Source organism: Chanodichthys erythropterus, chromosome 16 (genome assembly GCF_024489055.1).
Source record: "Chanodichthys erythropterus isolate Z2021 chromosome 16, ASM2448905v1, whole genome shotgun sequence".
Lineage (NCBI taxonomy): Eukaryota > Metazoa > Chordata > Actinopteri > Cypriniformes > Xenocyprididae > Chanodichthys > Chanodichthys erythropterus.
Window position 1 is genome coordinate 21,310,186 of NC_090236.1, and position 20,065 is coordinate 21,330,250.

The window sequence follows — 20,065 nt, forward strand, 5'->3', positions numbered from 1 at the left end:
GTGAACTACTCCTTTAAATCTGTAGTCATACTCTATATTGTTAATGGCAGAATAAATAATTTAGCAAAAATTCATTATAATTGAAAAAAAAAGTAATCTGACCAGTGTTAAAATCTAAAACAATGAAAAATTGTTTTTGTTAACTGAAATAAAGCTGAAATAAAATATAAATATTAAATGAAAAATTAAATAAATAAATAAATAAATAAAATGTTGCCTAAGTAAATAATTGAAATGAAATAAGTTTAAGTACTAAAATTACTAAAAATAAAAAGCTAAATAGAAATATTTAAAAATAAAAACAAAAACTTTTAAAGTTGACAAAAGCACATGAAAATTACTTAAACTTAAACTAAAATTAAAATTAAAACTGAGAATACAAAAAAAAATTAAGTAATATAATAGTATGTTAATAATTTTAAAATAACACTGAACCCCAAAGTACACTTCATCTTACTAGTACGCAAACACAGGCGTTTGACGAAAGCGTAGTTTTGAGCAATCTCTCGCCACGAGTTACAACCTTAAATATCTTTGTATTCTTTCATGCTAGAGTTGTACAAATGAGGGTAATTTATAACCTCTTTTCTCTAGACTATGTAGGCCTCAATTGTCACTGTAGCTTGCATGCGTTCCAGTCTGTTCTGTTTATGCAGTTTTTATTTTACTACCTTGCCAATCGTCGCCCCCAGTGCACGGTTGCCACCATGTCGATAAACTAATTACTGCAAAGAAATTAAATGCGCATGTGCGACCTGCGCACACAAAGTACTCAAAAATGGGTCTAAATACAGTATGTTTAGTTTTGAAGTCCGGTCAGGAACAACCCATAAAATACAGTATTTACCAACCTGAATCAAATCACATTTATAGGTGTTTTGAAATTGGATTAAAATAAGATTGTTGCTAGTATGTTTCAGTCCGAATGGTTTTTTGTTTTTTTCATCATTTGTGGAATGACACATTTGACCAGCACTATACCAGCTCAAACTACTGTATCATAAACCAGCTTGGGCCAACATGGAATTCTTCCTGTATTTTTCATCAGGAAGGTAAAGCCTTTGAAGGGAGTAGGGCTGGCTGATGATTACTACTGTATGATTACTATTGTAAGGAACACACCCACATGAATAAAATACATAACATATTTCTAATTCAAAATCTGGATGCTGAAGCAAAAGCAGTTGTTTTACTAGCGTCCTTTAGATTAGATTTAACTCAACAGCATTTGTGAGTAATTTGTCTCTGATTCAGCTGTGCTTTCCTGGCTCTGACCCTACAAGGACACTTAGGAAATCCCATCCGATGAGGCTTAAAAGATCCACCTGTCCTGCTGGGCGGTGACAGTTTGTATTTCAGGGAAGCATCAGTAGATTGAAATCACTGATGCCAGTCATCGTTCTGGCCTCGGTGAGTTATAAGTCCCGACTTTGTCATTGCGGCGATCATTCTCCCTCTCATCTGCCCATTGTCTTCTCTTTCCCTGGTTCCCTGGAAACAAGAGATCAGGAAAGATACATTTCATCCTTCACAACGAGTTTCTGTCCTTGTTCTTCTGAGGGAACAAAAACAAAACCTTCTTACTGAGGAACACCAAACCATGGATGAGGTTTGTAAAGTTTTATCTTTGATTTTTTTTTTTTTTTTTTTCTCATGTATGAGAAAGCTGGGCTTGAGAAGTTTTTAATAGGCGTATGTTTCACGAAAACATAAAAACCCACAGGGAACAAACTTCATCTCAGTTTGAGGTTCTGTAATCTCACATAAGGTGAGGCTCTTCATTCAATCGAAAGGTCAGAAGTTGAGATTGTGGTTCAGAAGGACAGAGATACAATCTTGATTTTCATTTGGACATTTTTCAGAAACCTTCCTTTCACACGGATCCCGGTGGAAATCTTCTTAATACAGGCGCAGCTCCTGCTGAGCCCCTAAGAACTAAATCTCTCTTGTTGTACAAGATGAGAATGTTTTCATCTGTTCTGCATCTGAGCTTTGTTGGACAATTGCATTCGCACTCATGGGACAACAGATTTCTGTGTTTGTCAAATAGACAAACAAGCTACTACAAAAGGGATTATTTTGAAAACGCAGATGTTTGAAAGCCCTTGATTTTTTTTTTTTTTTTTGTAGGTTGCGTGTATGGTAAACTTTGTTAAAATTTGTTAGTCAGAAATATTTGTATGCATTTGATTGTTGCTTTGTTTAGCTATTTTTAACAATCCACCACTATACAAAGACAGAAAAGATAATATCACACAGTTTCTTATTTTGTTGTCTTAACTGAATAGTGCAGTTTTCTGTGTTTAGAGGTGAAATAGCTGAGAATTAATTGCACCCACTGATGACAGCATTTGTTTGCAGATGTTGTCTGGTAAGAGCACAAACGGCCAAAAAATTAGTGCCGATCACAATTTGCACATATTCACAAAATGCCCCTGGCTAATGAAATGACACCATGCAGTAACTGGAAATATCACATCTTGTCTGTTTGCTGGCATTTTTCATTGGTTTTTAATTGCTTCAGGGAAATAGTGCTGACGTTTGTGAATATCTATAATGTAAGCCTAAAAATCCAGATATGCATTTACATTTATGCATTTGGCAGACGCTCTTATGTACTGTAAAATGGTTTTCAATGCATTCAGGTTATACATTTTACTCCGTGTTTCACTTCATGTGTTAGGTAGAGCTAATTTTCTTTTTAATTTTACCTGAACAATAGCATAACCTTTATGCAGCCTCTATATTTCAACCTGTGTTTGCTCTTTGTTCTAATCGAGGTTGGTCATTGCTATTTAATGCATCTGTCAGATGAGTGCCAGGCAAAAATGTAATGATTTTCCCTGCTTGCCTCACTTTAATATTTTGTGCAAGGACAATAGATTTCGATTTGGCCCTTCAAAGCCATGGAACGCTTTGTGATAGTGATAAATGAAAAGATTCAGTTTTTGGCATGACAAAACAGCAACTCAGTATGAGTTATCCCTTAAAAACTATCTCTTAAAGTTACAGAACAAATATATTACAAATTATTATAGCCTATACTAACAAATAGTTCCAGTCCTAGAATTTGATTGTTCAAGTGGCACCGATAAATAGTCCAGCAGCACTGTCTGTTTCTTTGTATGATGAGAATTATCAATGACTGATTCATTCTGGAACAAACCAAGTGGCTGCCTTTATGAATTCACAAGTCAATAAATCATTCACTCAAGTGATTCATTTAGTGATTCAGTAAATATATTTAGATTCAAATAACTTTTGAAATGCGACACACAAAGCCAGAATGCCAGACTGAAATGATGGATCTGGTTAAACTTAAATTTTAGCTACTAGTTTCTAATGTTGGGAATCCTTTATGCAGACCTGCAAATGCTACAAACTTCCAGGAACAGTGCAAGGTTGAACAGCACATGAGATAACAAAAAGTTGCTCTGGGCAGTTGTGTCCTAATGATTAGAGAGTCAGAGGGGAAACCTGAAGGTTGTAGGTTCAATTCTCAATACTGGCAGGAAATGACAAAGGTGCCCTTGAGCAAGGCACCGAACTCCTAGTTGCTCCCCGGGCGCCACAACAAAATGGTTGCCCACTGCTCTGGGTGTGTGTGTGTCCACAGTTTGCAGTGTGTGTTCACTATTTACTGCTCCTTATGTGTGTGCACTAACTAGATTCTGGGTATGGGTTACCATACTTGGCCTTCGTATCATGTCACTGTTTTTTTCACATTTTTCAGTTGACACCCTTGACTAGAAACTGACTAGAAGTTTCCAGCTCAAGCAGATGCCACAATGCTGCATTTCTCTCCTTCAAGTCAAAGCACACAAACGGTTTCATTTTATTTATCACAGACAGCGTTATCTCAGACGAGTTCAACGTGAAGCTGTTGCTTTAATATTGGATTCTGAAATTAAAGATGACTCGCCTGATTTGCCTTGACATTGCGTCTTTTGTTTGTTTCAGATAAACATTTCACTTCGAGATTGAATAGCCTACATATATATACAGACTTTTGGTTTGTTTCAAGAATTCTCAATGTTAACACTCCCAAGGTCATTTTTGAGAAATATTAAATAAATGAACTCTTTCAAAATCTTATTTGACTACATTTTCTATAGAAAACTACATAGTCATCTCAGTGCTGGAGTCTTGTGAGTTGCCAGGTGCTCTGAGTAGCTTTCATCGCATTCTGGTTTTTAGGGTGTTGGCTAGGTCAAGATAACCCATCTGGTATCTATGAGATTTTTCTGATCTGTTTTATTATCTATCAGGTGAATATCTTAAGTCTAATCACCTTGAAAAGTAAAATGACACCTTAGGCATTTTTCATGTGTGTAGCACAAATGGTGTGGGATGAGTTACATACTTAGAGTCTGATGTTTGTATATGAGCAATATTTTCAAGGTGATATTACATTTTTGAATTCATCAGTATAAATTGAAATGTAAGCTGTCAGAGAAAGCAGGAGGCTGTTCAGTGAGCCATCTCATGTGCAGAGGTAATGGAGACAATCAACCTTCGGTTTTACTGGAACATTTCATGAGGCATTTGAGGCATTTGAGGCTGTCCTTGGAACAAGCTGGTAAGACAGTGACCAGTGTTCTAAACCAGCTAATTATGAGAAATGAAATGAAAACTTAAAGGAGCTGCGTTTATTCACCATTATTAAACAGCGTTTCGACATCTAGTAAGAAGCATTTCAATTTGACACGCACATTATGGTTACAAACCACAAATCACTCGATGATTAAACTAGTTTTAAATCAGATGAAACAGCCTCAACATTCCCAACAAGGCTGATGAGGAAAACAGGTGAAACGTGCCATGTATGAAGATAGAAGACTTTTAAATCCCAAAATCATCACTGTTACAAACATTTACCATGAATGAACTGTAGTAAATTACCATGGTTTGTGGAAATGTGGAATATTTATATTGAAAACTATGTTATAGCCATTTACATTGCAATATATTTGTTAGGTGGGTAGGGGAATATATAATTCATGTCTTTGTTAAGGTGTAGTTTGTACCTGTGTTTAGATGTTTTTTATAGGCTTATATAACATATCATAAATCATTTGACAGTGGTAGTGAGTAGCCATGTAAAGTTTTACCTGTGGTTACCAAGTCTCACTGTGAGAATATTTTCATTTAAGCCTAATAATTAATAAAATAATTTTTACCAATAAGTTTATGTGGTTGTGGAAAGTATAAATAAAATAAGCTTAAATATTTATATTATCATATGATATATACAGTAATATCTAATATAGTTTTTTGCACATTCCATGTGGCCCTGTGTACAGCTAACGGTTTTAGCATCTGTTAATGCAGCACAAAATTATTATTTTAATGATAGATTTTTATAGACCATAGTTCATTTGAAGTGACCAACTCACTCAAGCCTCATTGATTATACTTTGTATTAGTCTAGTAAGGCTAGTAGTCTAGTAAGTCTAGTAAAGGAATCACTACTGCTTATAGGAAAGTCAGTTTAGCAAATAGACACTATAGCAATTGATCTTTATCTGGACAAAGATAGATTTTAGCATTTAGTGCAAGATGATTTGTTGACATCTAATCACTGTATGTTTGTGGCTTGTCTTTTGTCAGTGCTGCATTAATGTCATGCTGTATGGCATTTCAATAAAGGAGCTGTTTCATTAGCAGAGTTTTGCAAATGTTCCTTGCAGTGGACTGCTTTAATTGAGCACAAGATAGAGAGGCGTTTAAGCGCATCATATTTTTTACTTCAATGGGGTCAGATGAAATGATAGCATTGTGTATTTTAATTAAAACAAACTGCTGTGCGTTACTGTTTTCTTGTTGAAATAAGCCAATGGCATAATTTACAAACTCACTCTCAGACATTAAAGCAAGCCACTTAAATCTGTGGGTTTCAATCACTAATAATTGCATTAATTATTTCACGTTTATAAAACGTGTGTATGTATGCTTTCAGGTGTTCCTAATTTTTTTTTTTGCAGTAATACCTGCTTAGGCACGGTTAAGGAATGAGGTGTGTTACAGTGATTTTTGCCACACTGAAATAAGTGAAACAACCGTGTCATTTAATGAAAGTGCATTTTTATATTGGACTTATCAAAAAGTTTAAACCTCTTTTGTTCAGTTTGTCTAAAAGCAAATTACAATCCTTATACAAAATAAAAAAAAAAAATAAAAAAAAATGGTATTTTGATTTGTGTTGATGTGCAGAACACATACTAGGTAGTTTTACTGATGGTGGAAATGATTTTGGGTTTTATTATTTATTGGTGTTTTTTTTATCAGAAAATATGCATATTTTAAAAAGATATCACAATGAACATTAAGGTCTTTATTCATAGTAAGTAAACTAAATGAAAAATTGACTGACTTAAGTAAAAATTCTACTTTCATATTATTGCTAATTTAGCTTTTGTTTATGGTTAAATTAAGTAAGTTGGCCTACATTAAAGCTGCAGTCCATAACTTTTTTTGGTTAAAAATTATCCAAAATCAAATTTTGAGCAAGTACATAACCAGCCAGTGTTCAATCTCTTTACCATAGCCGATTCACAATGGTAAGCTTGTAATAATGTTTTCTAATTCAAGTGGCACTGGTAGGTTTTTCCACAGGAAATTTGAGGGTGCCACCATTCGCATACTGACATGCCTACTAATGCCTACTAACTAGCATGCCTACTAACATCACATCTGTTAGTAGGCTAGTAGGCTATATCGCATGTGAGGATGCTGCAGGTGAAGGATCATTTACAGCCTTTTCTCACAGCAGCTGGAATAACTTATCATTTTGATGGTGAATTGTATGGTATGACAAATTAACGTTAGAGATTAGACTGTACAGAAACTGAAATCTACAGGTAATGCTAATACACACTAAATACATGTAGTCACGCAATGCCGATCTTGTTAACATTAACAATTTGAGAACAAAGTATAACAATAATAATTTGTGGGGTTTGATGTAATATGAGCTAAGCGATCATTAGATTTAATCACCATCACATGGTCACATGGTCGCGCAGTTTATTGTAATGCTTTTTTTCTCAGTTGGTCAGAACAAAAGTGGCAGATTTGTTACTTGATCAGATTACATTTTCCAGTGAGAATTCTTATTTTGGTCATACTTCCAAGACTACAATCTGCCTTTCCAAAGTACAATATCCACCAGTGTGGTGACTGACAGCCGCATATTCTCCTCAAAACATTAGATTCATCCGCGCTGAGGAGCGTGCCAATGCACAACCCACGTAAAGATGATAATTCCGCAAATAACTGCAATTGCAGTATATTATTCAAACTAAAGTCAACTTGTTACGTTAATGAAGGTGTGTTTTTAATCAGCATCTCATGATTTTGAATACGGCTCATCCAATCAGATTTTAAAACAACTTCCAAACATTAGTGGATAATTATTACTCTCCACTCTGATTTGTTCCCACCACTCACTCCCTAGGCTTACTCTTGAAATAGACCAGCACAGTTCAGAGTTCCCTGGTGGCTCCAAGCCAGATGGGAAGCTGTCCTGGGCAATCACATCCATCCAGCTCCCCTGATTATTAAGCTCCACCAGACATCCCAGCATAACCCTCACGCTAGTGTTGCTCTGACCTAATGACTCACTGGCAAATAAAGTTCTGCATGAGATAGTGACTATTTATTTAGGAAAAGCAAGAGCAATAAACAATAAATACAAAGGAAGAAACGTGATTAAACATTATCAGGGTTTGTAAGCGAAACCACATAATAATCTGCATATAAATTTAAAATAAAGTCTTTGAATTTTGAATGTATTTTCCTTGTTGTAACAGACCACAAAGTCTGCAGTTCATTTTGAATGCTTCACAGAACATTAGCAGATGTCACAATTGCATCAAATCAGTGCCTTTTGAGCAATGAGATTTATGAAACAATTTCAGAGGTTTAAAATAGTTTTGAATAGCCATAGACTGATATGTTGGCCAGCCCAATATATCAGGCCGATGATAAATTGGTCTATATTTGACAATTTTGAGATTATCATCAACCAATAACTCTGCCCGCTCAGCTACCAAATGCACAATTTCTGTTTTTCAAAGGTTTAGTGAATTTCAAGTTGTTTAAAAAAAAAAAAAAAGTGCTTGCATATGGACAGTATATCTCATATCTTCCTAAAATAACCTGTTTTTATTAGTGTAAAGAACATTTTAATAATCTGAGGAACCTCTTTCCTCTATAAAGAAATGGAAACAGACACTTTGTTGGATTTTGTCTAATCAGTGTGTTACCACTGTCTGTCCATTGGTCAGCTCTTGTTTTCCCCAATTGAACATGTTGAATCAGTGTTTGTGGGGTCGTGGAATGTCTGAGAAGTGATGTACTCTAATCTGGTAATTGTTGACGTTGGTGGTGTCTATCGGTGCAATGTGAATTGGCTTATAGATTTCAATAAAGAACCTTTATTTTTAAGAGAATTTTAAAAATTAATATTTTCAGTTGTTTTAAGCCATTAAATGTCTGTGCTTGTGTTTGACAGGAACTGGTTGGGAGTAGCCCTCCGCAGAGGAACTGGAAAGGAATCGCCATCGCCCTGCTGGTCATCCTGGTCATCTGCTCTCTGATCGTCACCTCTGTCATTCTACTCACACCAAGTGAGTAATAATGCAATATTTAAGACAACATTACAAGTCTAATATGTAACCAACATGTATGTAGATGTGTCCACACTCCTTACCTGTGTATTACATAAAACCACATTTATTAGCTCTTTATATTAGTGTTGTCAAAAGTACCGACTTCGGTACCTAGTCGGTACTGAAATTTTAAAAACGTGACGCTTTGAGCGCTGTTGTGCGGATTCATAAACATCTCTGATTGGCCGTTGTTTTCACGGCTCATCGGATATGTCTGTGATAGGCTTCAATGATCAACGCTGTAAAAACGTTGTAAATAGTCATCAATTAATCTCTTTACTAAGCGCTTACACCGATGCACACAGGAGCGTTTGAAAGCAGGTGTCTATCGCGGATCAGTTCACTGTTAGACACCTGCTTTCAATCGCTCGCGCTCCCACTTTCAAAGCGCTTTCAAATTCAAACACTTCCGTGTGCTTTCAAATGCTCCCACGCGCTGATCATTGTAGCCAATCACAGGCATATCCGATGAGCGCGTCAACACAATGGTCAATCAGAGATGTTTATGAATCCGCTCAACAGTGCTCAAAGCGTCACGTTTTTAAAATTTCAGTACCGATAGGTACCGAAGTCGGACAACACTACTTTATATATCTCTCTTATTATAAACTCTTTATGGTAAAATGCAAATTATGCTTGTAAGTATGTCTAGGGCTGTGTAATTTCATATTTCTTTGTTTAGTCATTTTTGTTTAGTAGTTTAGCTATCCCTTCTGTCAGAGAAAGCAGGAGGCTGTTCAGTGAGCCATCTCATGTGCAGAGGTAATGGAGACAATCAACCTTCAGTTTTACTGGAACATTAGGGTTGTCCTTGGAACAAGCTGGTAAGACAGTGACCAGTGTTCTAAACCAGCTAATTATGAGAAATGAAATGAAAGCTTAAAGGAGCTGCGTTTAGTCACCATTATTAAACAGTGTTTAGTGAGAAGTGTTTAAATTCGACCCACACATCTTGGTTACAAACCACAAATCACTCAATGATTAAACTAGTTTTAAATCGGATGAAACAGCCTCAACATTCCCAACAAGGCTGATGAGGAAAACAGGTGAAACGTGCCATGAATGAAGATAGAAGACTTTTAAATCCCAAAATCATAACTTACAATTAATAATGTATAACTCTGTATAATGTAATAACTCTAACTATAATGTAGGATATGCTGAAATCTCATTGAGCATATATTTTTAAACTGCAATATTTTTAGACATTAAGCATTTGGCAAAACATCACAGTTTTTTGCTTTGCACAGTTGTTGTTTGCCATCCTTTTACTTCCCATATTGAAGATAAAACACAATAATTGCTTTAATATATTTAATAAGTTTTAAAAAGACACATAGTTCAATTTCTTCAGTGGCGCAGCAGTAGCAAGTAAAGCTTGCAGATCTGGCTTTTAACACAATCAACGCGGGTTCAAATCCGCCTTTTGCCAAGCTTGCATTTACTTAAAAAAAAAATGAAAATAATGTTCTAAAAGTGAAAATAATCTGCTAATGAGTTTTTAATAATATTAAAAGTGTATTAGGTAGGGTTAGGGAAGGTGTAGGGAGGGTTTTTATTCTCCCAATAATTTTAATAAATATAATCATTTACACTCTATATGATATTATTGCATCCTGTTAATGTACAAAAATACTAAAGTGCAAATAGTATCTGCCAATATAAAGTATAGATAGCATCTAATTACTATTTACTCTTTTTGCAAAAAACTGATACTTTGGGTATAAATAAGGAAGCAGATGCAGTCGCACTTTGTTTTTCGCTGAGGAGACAGCCTTGAGTCTGCACTACAGCGAAGGCACAGGAACTGTGGCGACGGGACATACATGTCCATTCCATCCTTCAGGGAACAAGGGTTGCATACTTAACAGAGACGTTCCCTTTCAGTCGATCATGTTCGACGTACATCATAGTGACCAATGAATTGGGATCCCAAATAAAGCGCCACAGTTACTGACCCCTTCCAGCACCCACCGTAAGCTCCAGCCACCCGGCGCACCTGGGAGGCAGAGAAGGGGGCGAGCTTACACTGAGAGAGTCTACTGCTAGACCCACTACAGTAAGACTTAGACCAGTGGTTCCCAAACTTTTGTCCATGAAGCCCCCTCTCCATATATACAGTATATAAGAAACCCTGAGGAAAAAAAATCTTATCTTACTTAATATTTAAATATCTAAAAAATCAAGATGCTTGTTTTCTGGGAAAAAAAATCAAAATGATGTGAGTTTTTGCTTAAAACAAGCAAAACTATCTGCCAATGGGGTAAGAAAATAATCTTGTTTCTGTTTGGGACAGTAACAAGAAACAAGATTTCAAACAGAAACAAGATTATTTGATTATTAAACAAGATTATTACATTCTTGCGGCATTCTGAAAAGTTGAGATTTTTTCATCTCGATGCACCTGGAAAACGCACCGCATGCACATTGCGACCATGTCGCTTCCATTATGAGCGCGCCTGCCCCGCGTCTACATTTGAAATAACTGACTTGTATGCGGAAAAGACACGTTATGTGAACGGCCCTAAAAGAAAATGACATCGAAACTTTTGTGCAGTAAGTCAGTTCCTTCAGAAATGCATTCATATAAGTCCCCACCCCAATTTAATGTGTAGAATTGTCTTCCAATATTCTGAGTATCGCAACAGTGAACTTGCTCTGCCGGGTGCAGTATTTTCTCTGCTCTTCCCTTTGCATCCGTCTTCAGTGTGTCCCATCTCTGGCCTCTGTTAACGTCCACATAAATTACATTTTGGGAAATTATTGCAATACATTTTGTGTGTAAGTCTGGGACAAAAAATGGAACTGGCCAGTTCTGATTGATGGTGGATAGACCGGTGCATTTCTACTAGTGGCAACTCTACTACTAGAACACGCTCCCATGTTAGAGAAAGAAGAGAAGAGAGTGGAAAAATTCTGGATTTTTATTTTTTTTTTAAATGAAGTAGTTTGAACCATACACTCATTTTCAGTGCGTTATTGTATACACACCAGCCGCTGCTGACTTTTCATTTTTGCTGAAGCTCTCACAGCTGGCGTGAACAAGCTTGCATCTTTTGTGGTTACTTTGGAAAGCAGAGGGAATCGGACACTATTGTCCCGCCACCAGACAAGAGGGTCTGCGTGGGAATCCAGGGCTTCCTCCTGCAAATACCTTCTGATCTCTGTGTCTACACGAATTCTCTTGGGGGTCAGAGTAGATGTTTTTTCTTTTTTTCCCCCAAGTAAGTCAGCCAGATTCGTTTTTTTTGGGAGGGTTGGGTGCACTTGCTCCCTTTCCATCACTGTCATCACGCTGCTCTTCGGGGACATTCATCATCTCCTCCATGAGCTCATCCTTCACCTCGTCAGAAATGTCAATGTCCTTATACCTAGGGTCGACAAACGCAGTCTTTGCCAATAGCTGTTGAGTTGAGGGTGCACTGTATTTTTCCATCAAAACGGCAGACATTTTTTCTTTCAGGTTGCGCGTCAATTGGGTGTCCTCCTCAGCGGGGAGCAGCAGATCCTCGGTGACTAGCTGCAGCACCGGTTTCCAAGAGGATGCAGTCACTGCTCGCTCAGAAGACAGTGCATCCGTGAAATCGGCAAAATTTTTCAGGGCTGCATTCACCAATTCCATGACCTCCATGTCCTGCCACGTCGGAATTAGGTGTTGTATGTGTTCGACACAAACCCATGGCCCGGGCAGTGCGTTCTTTTTCTGCGTTCATGGAGTTAGTGACGGCTAAATGGAGCCACAATGTTTGCTCCGTTATCACTAGTGACACAAGCCAACCTCTTCTCATCCAGAGACCATTCTTTAAGAGCTGATCGCAGAGCCTCGGAGAGGTTATCACTTGTGTGACTTTCTGGCATGAAGGATGTCTCCAAACACCTTGACTTCAGCTCCCAGTTGGTTTTCAGGTAATGAATTGTCACGCTCATATAGGGCATCATATTAACGCTTGACCACATATCCGTTGTGATAGAAAAATGGTCAGCGTCCTTTAACTCGCGTGTCAAACTGTCCTTCATTTTCATGTACTTCTCTGGTACTGCCTTTTTTGAAAAGTATTTTCTGTCAGGGGGGACATATTGTTTGTCGAAGGCCTGTTGCATCGCCTTAAAGGCTGGCTTCTCGATTAAGTTAAATGGAAACTTTTCCTCCACTAGGAGGCGAGTCACACTATCCGTCAGGGTTCGCCACTGATGGCTGTCGCGTTGGTACTTAGTCCCTTTAGCAAACGAGTCTGCGATGCCCAGCTGTCGTCCCTGGCCTGAGGTTGTGGGCCGATCTTCAGACGAAGCACTTGTTGTGCTCCCAAGGGCAGCAAATGTTGCCGGATGATGGATTCGAAGATGCGTCCTCAGGTTGGACGTATTTGAACGTGATACCGGAATCTTTTTGTAGCAAATTCTACAAATGGGCTCATTAAAATTGCCTGGAAGTCCTTTTTCATCAGGTTCAAAGCCAAAATGTGCCCGTATTGGCGACGTGACATTTGGCTTTGCCACCAAGATAGCCCTCTCTGCCATGTTTCGATGGAATAGTAGCTTAAATGCGCAATTATCGGCTACGCAACCACGTGAGAGAATTGTGTTAAGCAGAATAAACACGTGCAATTAACCCTTTCGCACGTAAGTTTCAAATATTCTGTCTGACCCCCCAGCGTGAGTTTTTTAAGGCGACCGTTATTTAGAACGTATCACTTTATGGTTTCCATGGTGACGCGTCATTGCTTGTTATCTGACACACCGCAGCACTGTATGAATGATGATCTGCTTTCATTTAATTTTTCCTTTTTTATTCAAAATATTCACAAATTTGTTAACTATAGCATGAAATATCTAATATTCCGATTGCCAAATATGTGCAAGTGGATGTGTTTTGCTGTTTAAACACCTTTATAACGATCATGTTAGTTGAGCCATATGAGCGATGGGCACCGCCATGTTAGTTTGCACCGCACAGAGAATCGGATCTGTTGGATTTACAACCCGTGAATTTATCCACTTCTCCCGAAATACATGAAAGTAAGTGTGCCGGTGAACTGAGGAAGAATAGAGTAAGCTTTTAAGTTACTTTCACAATGTGTATCTGATATGAATTAAATGTGTTGTCAAGTTATAATGGAAAGGGTTGTTATTTACACTTCTATAGACATCATTGTGTATTTTACAAACTCTAAATATATTGTTTTGTTAGGACTCGTGTATTTAGATGTCTGAAACCTGAAATGAACATTATTTGGTTGAAAACACTGCATATGTGATGTATGAAAAGCGTTGCGCGCGTCCGTCTCTGGTTTAGCGGCAGTTAAAGCGCTCACGCACATTTGACAGTTGATCACGTAATGCACTGAACGTTCTAATCACACCGGTGTGATCGTACGCTCTTGGGGCCAGCCAAGACTGATCACACCGGTGTGATCGTACGCGTTAAAGGGTTAAAAACTGAGGTCCTGCTTTTTTGGCTTTCTCATGAGTCATCCGCCTGTATTTTATGCTTTAGTAAAATGAAATGAAATTCAATATATAGGCTACAAGACATTACATGGGAGGCGGCCTCGACCAACACACTGGGACCTGCTGGCGAAGTGAGAGGGGGCTGAGAGTGGCGAGGTGGGGCCTCGCACACTGCCAGCTGCACCCTCTTTGGACCTGGAGGATTGTGAGGAAAGTGGGTACAAGACAAGACACAAGACAAGACACAAATTCCCCTCGGCCCTCCTCCGGGGGAGGGACAGATGTGGGCATCATCTCCCGAAGAGCTGACATCCTCTCCTCCAGGTCGCCCATCTCAGGGCTGCTTCCTTGATCTCTTGCCAATTGGCTTGGCTGGGTTCTGAGTGGTCTGGGTGCCACGTCCATCACCAGCTCCCTGCAGTCTGGTGGGTGTAGGCTGCTGCTTGGCCGACTTAGCAGGGGCGGAGGACGACGCAGGAGGGCGCCCTCGGCGACGCGCGTGCTGAGGCTGTGCGGCCGGTGGCGGGGTGGAGGCAGCAGTGGACCACCGGGGCAAGACGTGTTTGATAGCCTCAGCCTGCTTCTGTGTGGCCAAGAACTGCTGGGCAAAGCTATATACTATAGCTTCAGCTCTGTTCTATTGTGCTGAAGCACACAGGGAACAGCCGCGATGTGATTGCAGGTACACCACTCCCTGAGTCACACGCACAGAGGAACCGGCCCAAATCGCAAACCAATGGCACTATCTCAGTGTTGAGGTCTAGACTCTCATTCCTTTGTTCTCAAGGGGCGGGGGTCCCCTCTCCTATGCCCCGTACGGCCGTTTTCTCTGGCTCCGGCCAGGGGAGCGGCATGGCAGAGTATAGGGAAGGTGACTTGAGGATTACGGTCAGGGCTTCCCCACCGAGCTCCGCTCCGCGGGCCCCTGTCCCCTCTGCAACACTGCAGCCTGTGATCCTTCGGAAACTAAACTGTATACTATATACTGCTGAGAGTGATGTTTAGATTAATATATAAATATTTGCTGTATGTTTTCCTCTCAATAACAAAATAAACACACAATAAAAAATGACAGCGGTGAAAAAGCAGAAGTATAGTGATCATATGATCATAGTGATGTGGAAATGTTTACAACAGCTCTGCAATTCACCAGCATCATTTTGAGAGATGAGGTAATTAAAATCACACTGTTATAATAGTTTGATTATAAAGTATATTTGAGATTGTAGATCTGGCTATGTGAAATTATAGTTTAAATTAATCATTTTTTCTTTGCATGTCACATTGATATTATAGTACAGACTAGCTCTTTCAGCATTATCCTGCATACTGTATAGGCATTCTTTTCATGTGTCATTGAACTGAAGAAGAGAGGTTCTCAGGAGCGCGCGTAAGCACACATCCTTTTGAATTTTTCTGGCGAAACCGCCCCGAGTCCTTCACATAAACATCAGCCTACTCTACAGGCTTTCATAGACAACCTTTGAAACTGTTCACACATTGGCAATATAAAAATGAAAACATGAAAAACTACATATAATTCTTCCAATTCTCTGATTCTTATCTACTGAGAAAAAAGATCCCAGGAATTTCACATGTCTCCTCTGGAGCAGTGGTTCCAGGAGGCTTAAAATTATTTAAATTGACAAAATATGCTTTACAATTAGCCAATGTCAAAAAATCAATATGTAATCATATTTATTATTTTAATTTGATCTTTCAACAATTGCCATTTATATTAAAGATATATGAGGAAGTTTTAAAAGTGATTTCTAGACCTGGAAAAACTAAATTAAATAAAACTCAAGAAATGTTTTTGGATCAACTTTTGTTTTTCTAGTTATGTCAAGCTCTAAAATATTCTGAGTAGTATATAATTAGTATTTGCGTGAAAAAAAAACAACCTCATACTCATACATATAAAAAGTCATACATTTATCGGAAATAAAAAGTGTAAAGCCTGAAAGGTCTGGATTATGGAATTTAATTATTTATATTTTAGTTTGAAAATTAGATGCTTTGTCAGTACAGTACTAGAAATATCTTGGGGGCCTTTGGATAGTGTCTTGGAAGATACAGGGTGTTGGAGTCAAAAAAGTTGGGAACTGCTGCTTTTAGTGTTTCAGAAGAGATCTCAACAGCGTTACAAACTGTGCTCAGATTTTTACACATTAATTTTATATCTCTGAACTCTTCATATATGTCAACAATTGGCTCATTTAATTCTGTTTTTGTTTCTCTAATGAGAAACATCTGAGATAAAGCTGATACTCGACTAAAGCTTAACATAACTGAGAAGTCTCCAAAGCTATGAAAGAGCAACCCATGGGCAATAATTTTCCTCTGGGTGACTGAATTTGAATAATTTAGCTTGAACTTCTGGTATTGTTTAGCTGGTATTGTTTTTCTTGATACCAGTGAAAAACTGTGTTGTTAAAGCAGAAGAGACAGCGATGCCAAGCAGCTGCTGCAGCCAAAATATTCCTCAAAGTTGCAGGTTCAATCATTTTCCAGGGTAATTAGTATAGCATACATAATTATGACTGTACTTCATCAAAAGGAAAGTGGGCCACCGTCTTTCCCCAGAGTTCAGTTAAGTATTTTTTTTTTTTTTTTTTTCAAACACCAGTGATGGAGGATGTATGCAAACACAGATCAATTGTTGGAGAGCCTAAATTGGGAGTAGCCTCAAGAAATGAGTGAACTCATTTTTAACCCTCTCCTAATTGAGGGTGCAGCGATTCAGAGTGGTGCTTGCAGAAAAATATCCAAAAGAGACCCATTAAACTAAAGCAAATTTTAAAGATTAAGTTTGTATGATGTATTATAAAGTATTTATTAATATTTAGAATTAGGTGTAATTTTTATTTATTTTCACTTTTCATTTTCATTTTCATTTTCTTTTTTTTTTTAGTTATTTTATTTTATTTTTTAATATTTATATTTAGCTTTATTCTTATTTCTTTTAGTTTTAGTAATTTTGTAACTTTTAAAACAAACTATTTTATTTTGATTCAGCTTCATTTCACTTACTGAAAGTAGTTTTTAATAGTTTTAGTTTTTAGTTTTAGTTATGAACAACACTGTCATGAACATATTTATTCAGTATGATGTATGAAGAAATTAAATGTCATTCCACTTTGCCTTTCTTGCTTGTACTCCTTGAGTTCAGTTGCGAAGTGTTAAACTCCTTCTGAATGGATACTTTTAGGGAGACAAACAATATGGATGAGTAAAGGCATCTAATAAAAAAAATAAATAAAAAAAAACCTCTGGCTGATTAGATCAATGTGTGCGGATCAATAAAGCTCTAAATAGAATGAGACACACTAGGGATCCCCAGTCTCTCCCTCCACCTCATGTAAGCTCTAGTAATTGGCCGTGGTGCTGTGGACTAGCGAGGGAGTTGTTTGCTGAAGCCAGATCTCACGGGACAAGAAGTCAAACAATATAGTGGGAGCTATGCATACATTTAAAAAAAAAAAAACTGTTGTTTTTCCCCAATATCTTTTTGTGGTCTTGAGGGACCTGACAGAGGCGGTTTATAATACAAATTTTTCTGAGTTACTTTTTTTTACTTTTGATGTTTGACCATTAAACTCTATCTGTCTACAAAGATATGTTCCCTTGTGAAAAAAGTTTTTCTGCTTGCATATTCCACTATGTAAATAGCAAATCCGCCATGGCGCGAGCGCAACTGGCTTTTAAAGTGAAAGGGAGATGAGATTCTGATTGGTTTATTGCATTTTATGCCAAAAAAAACACACCCATTACTCATTAAGAGAATAGGGCCAACCCTTTTAGACCAGGCACCGGGCCGCAGACCATTTTTTCCGTCGTTAAACTATCAAAGGTGGATTTGGACACGCCCTAAATGGACTAGCGCCATGCGCTTTAGACCATGCGCTTAGAACGTTAAAATGGGGCCCATGGATTCCTGTGTTTCCTTTTGTCTTTGTGGTTTCTCAGGATATTTTTATTTGTTCTCATGAATACTCATTGTTTGATTGATTTGATTCACCTGTTCCTTATTTAGCTTTTTGTTTTCTCTCTGTGTATACAGTATATAGCCCTCAGTCTGAGTTGTTATTTGTCCGTTCTCATTTATTTTTAGTTGGTTGTTATTGTCCTGTGTAATAAAGTGACTGCTGCATAGATCCTGCCTCAACCTCTCTTCCTTTCTGCAACCAACTGTGACAGAAGAACTGACCCCCAAAAATGGATCTAGTAGCAGTTCCACTTCACCCAGAAGACCAACTTTTGTCCCTTTTTTAAGGGGGACATTCACTGGAGGACTATGTGGAAGACTTTATTGAACTTTGCCGTCAGGTTCACTAGAATGAGGTAACATTTGTAGTGAACAGCACATTCTAGGGCCCAGTTTATGGCCGGGCCTCTCTCTGTCCGTAACAGTGGACAAAGGTTTGCTACATTTTGATTGGATCTCGGTGGACTAACACAAACAAACTGTCCTACGGCATCAGATAAAGATGGAAGGACAACATCCAGACCTCTCTTAGAGGGTAAGAAGAAGACCTCTTGTACCAAGCCTGGGAAGGACAAGGCTTCTCATTGGTCCACAGGCAGTTACTGCCCTTCACCCATCTAGACATTATTTCCTAAAGTTGGCCAGAGACTGCCATAAAAATTCCTTGTGACCTTAGCAGGTGTGTCCCCTCTGATGCCAGCAGCCAATCACAGCACTCAAATGGAGAAGCGCCAAAATGCAATCTCCTCCTCATCGGAAAGGGATAAAGGTACCCTTTCTACCGACACTCCTCGTTCTGAGTCTGCCCTTGAAAGGGGGAAGACGTAACAGATATAGCGTTCTGAGTCTGTCCGTCAAAGGGGATAGACATTAACAGATAGACCGTTCTGAGTCCCGGCTTGCGAAGCTGAGACACAACAGATACATCGTTCTGAGTCTGCCCTGCAAAAGGGAGAAGACATAACAGATATACCGTTCTGAGCCTCTGGTCCATCCAGAGAGACAACATGATCCCATGATCTGAGTCTACAGCTTGTGAGGCAGCAACAGAGACGACCACGTTCTAAGCCTCCAGCTTGTGATGAAAGAGACATCAACAAACACTACGTTCAGAGTTTCCGTCCAGCAAGACATTGACGACATCTGCAACAAGGTTAAGCTCAGGAGAGCAAACCTTCAATCCAAGGTACCTTTGTCTGCGTGTTCCAGATTGTTAAGGACCTTCTGCACCTACACCAGGGCCTTGTCTGCGTGTTCCAGATTGTTAAGGACCTTCTGCACCTACACCAGGGCCTTGTCTGCGTGTTCCAGATTTTAGGACCCTTTGGTGCTCTAGGAGATCAGCATGCCACAGAGCTTCGTGTTCAAGACTGTTGAAACAGATTCTGGCTCCTCTCCCCACTGCATTGTCACCCGGCACAACCAGTGGAAGACGTCACCGTCATTGGACTCGACCAAGTGGAACGTAAATATCACTTAACCAAACCTCTTTCCAGAGACCTTGGCATTGTTGTATTTTATCAGTATATAATTTCCTAATTTCCATTAGATGTAATATAGCTTATGTTAGTTAATAACAAATAATCCTTCGTTTATTTGTTTGGTGCATAATAAGGTTCTCCACCTTATTATTTTCAGAGAAACAGTTTATCTTTCCCTAAGATAACGTAACTCTTTCATGGCCACACTCAACTTAATCACTTGTATTCTATGTATCTTCTGCACTTTATTCCTTTATCATTCATGGTATTCATTTAGTAGTTGTGTTAGTTATTCTTGTTTATCTTTTTGTTAATAAAATTTATTTTATTACACTTGTGTCTTCCTTGTGCTGATAATACAGAAAAGGCTCTACAAGTTAGCAATTTCACCAATCTTTCAGATAAATCAGCTAACCACTTAACATTAATTCTAAATGAATGAAAGCCCCTGTAGGGAGTGAAAGACCCTGACTGTT

At 38.4% G+C, this 20,065-nt stretch overlaps 1 protein-coding gene across 3 annotated transcripts in view; it reads left to right on the top strand.

Moving 5' to 3' along the window:
* Positions 1-20,065, top strand: part of dpp6b (dipeptidyl-peptidase 6b) — a 135,622-nt gene that overhangs the window by 78,024 nt on the left and 37,533 nt on the right. For 2 of the 3 annotated variants that reach the window (XM_067362273.1, XM_067362274.1), the window contains exon 2: positions 8,516-8,630. In XM_067362273.1, the coding sequence (XP_067218374.1) occupies positions 8,516-8,630 (115 nt within the window). Of the gene's footprint in view, positions 1-1,356; positions 1,411-1,502; positions 1,610-8,515; positions 8,631-20,065 lie in introns of those variants that run through there. The other variant, XM_067362275.1, reaches the window with a different exon arrangement.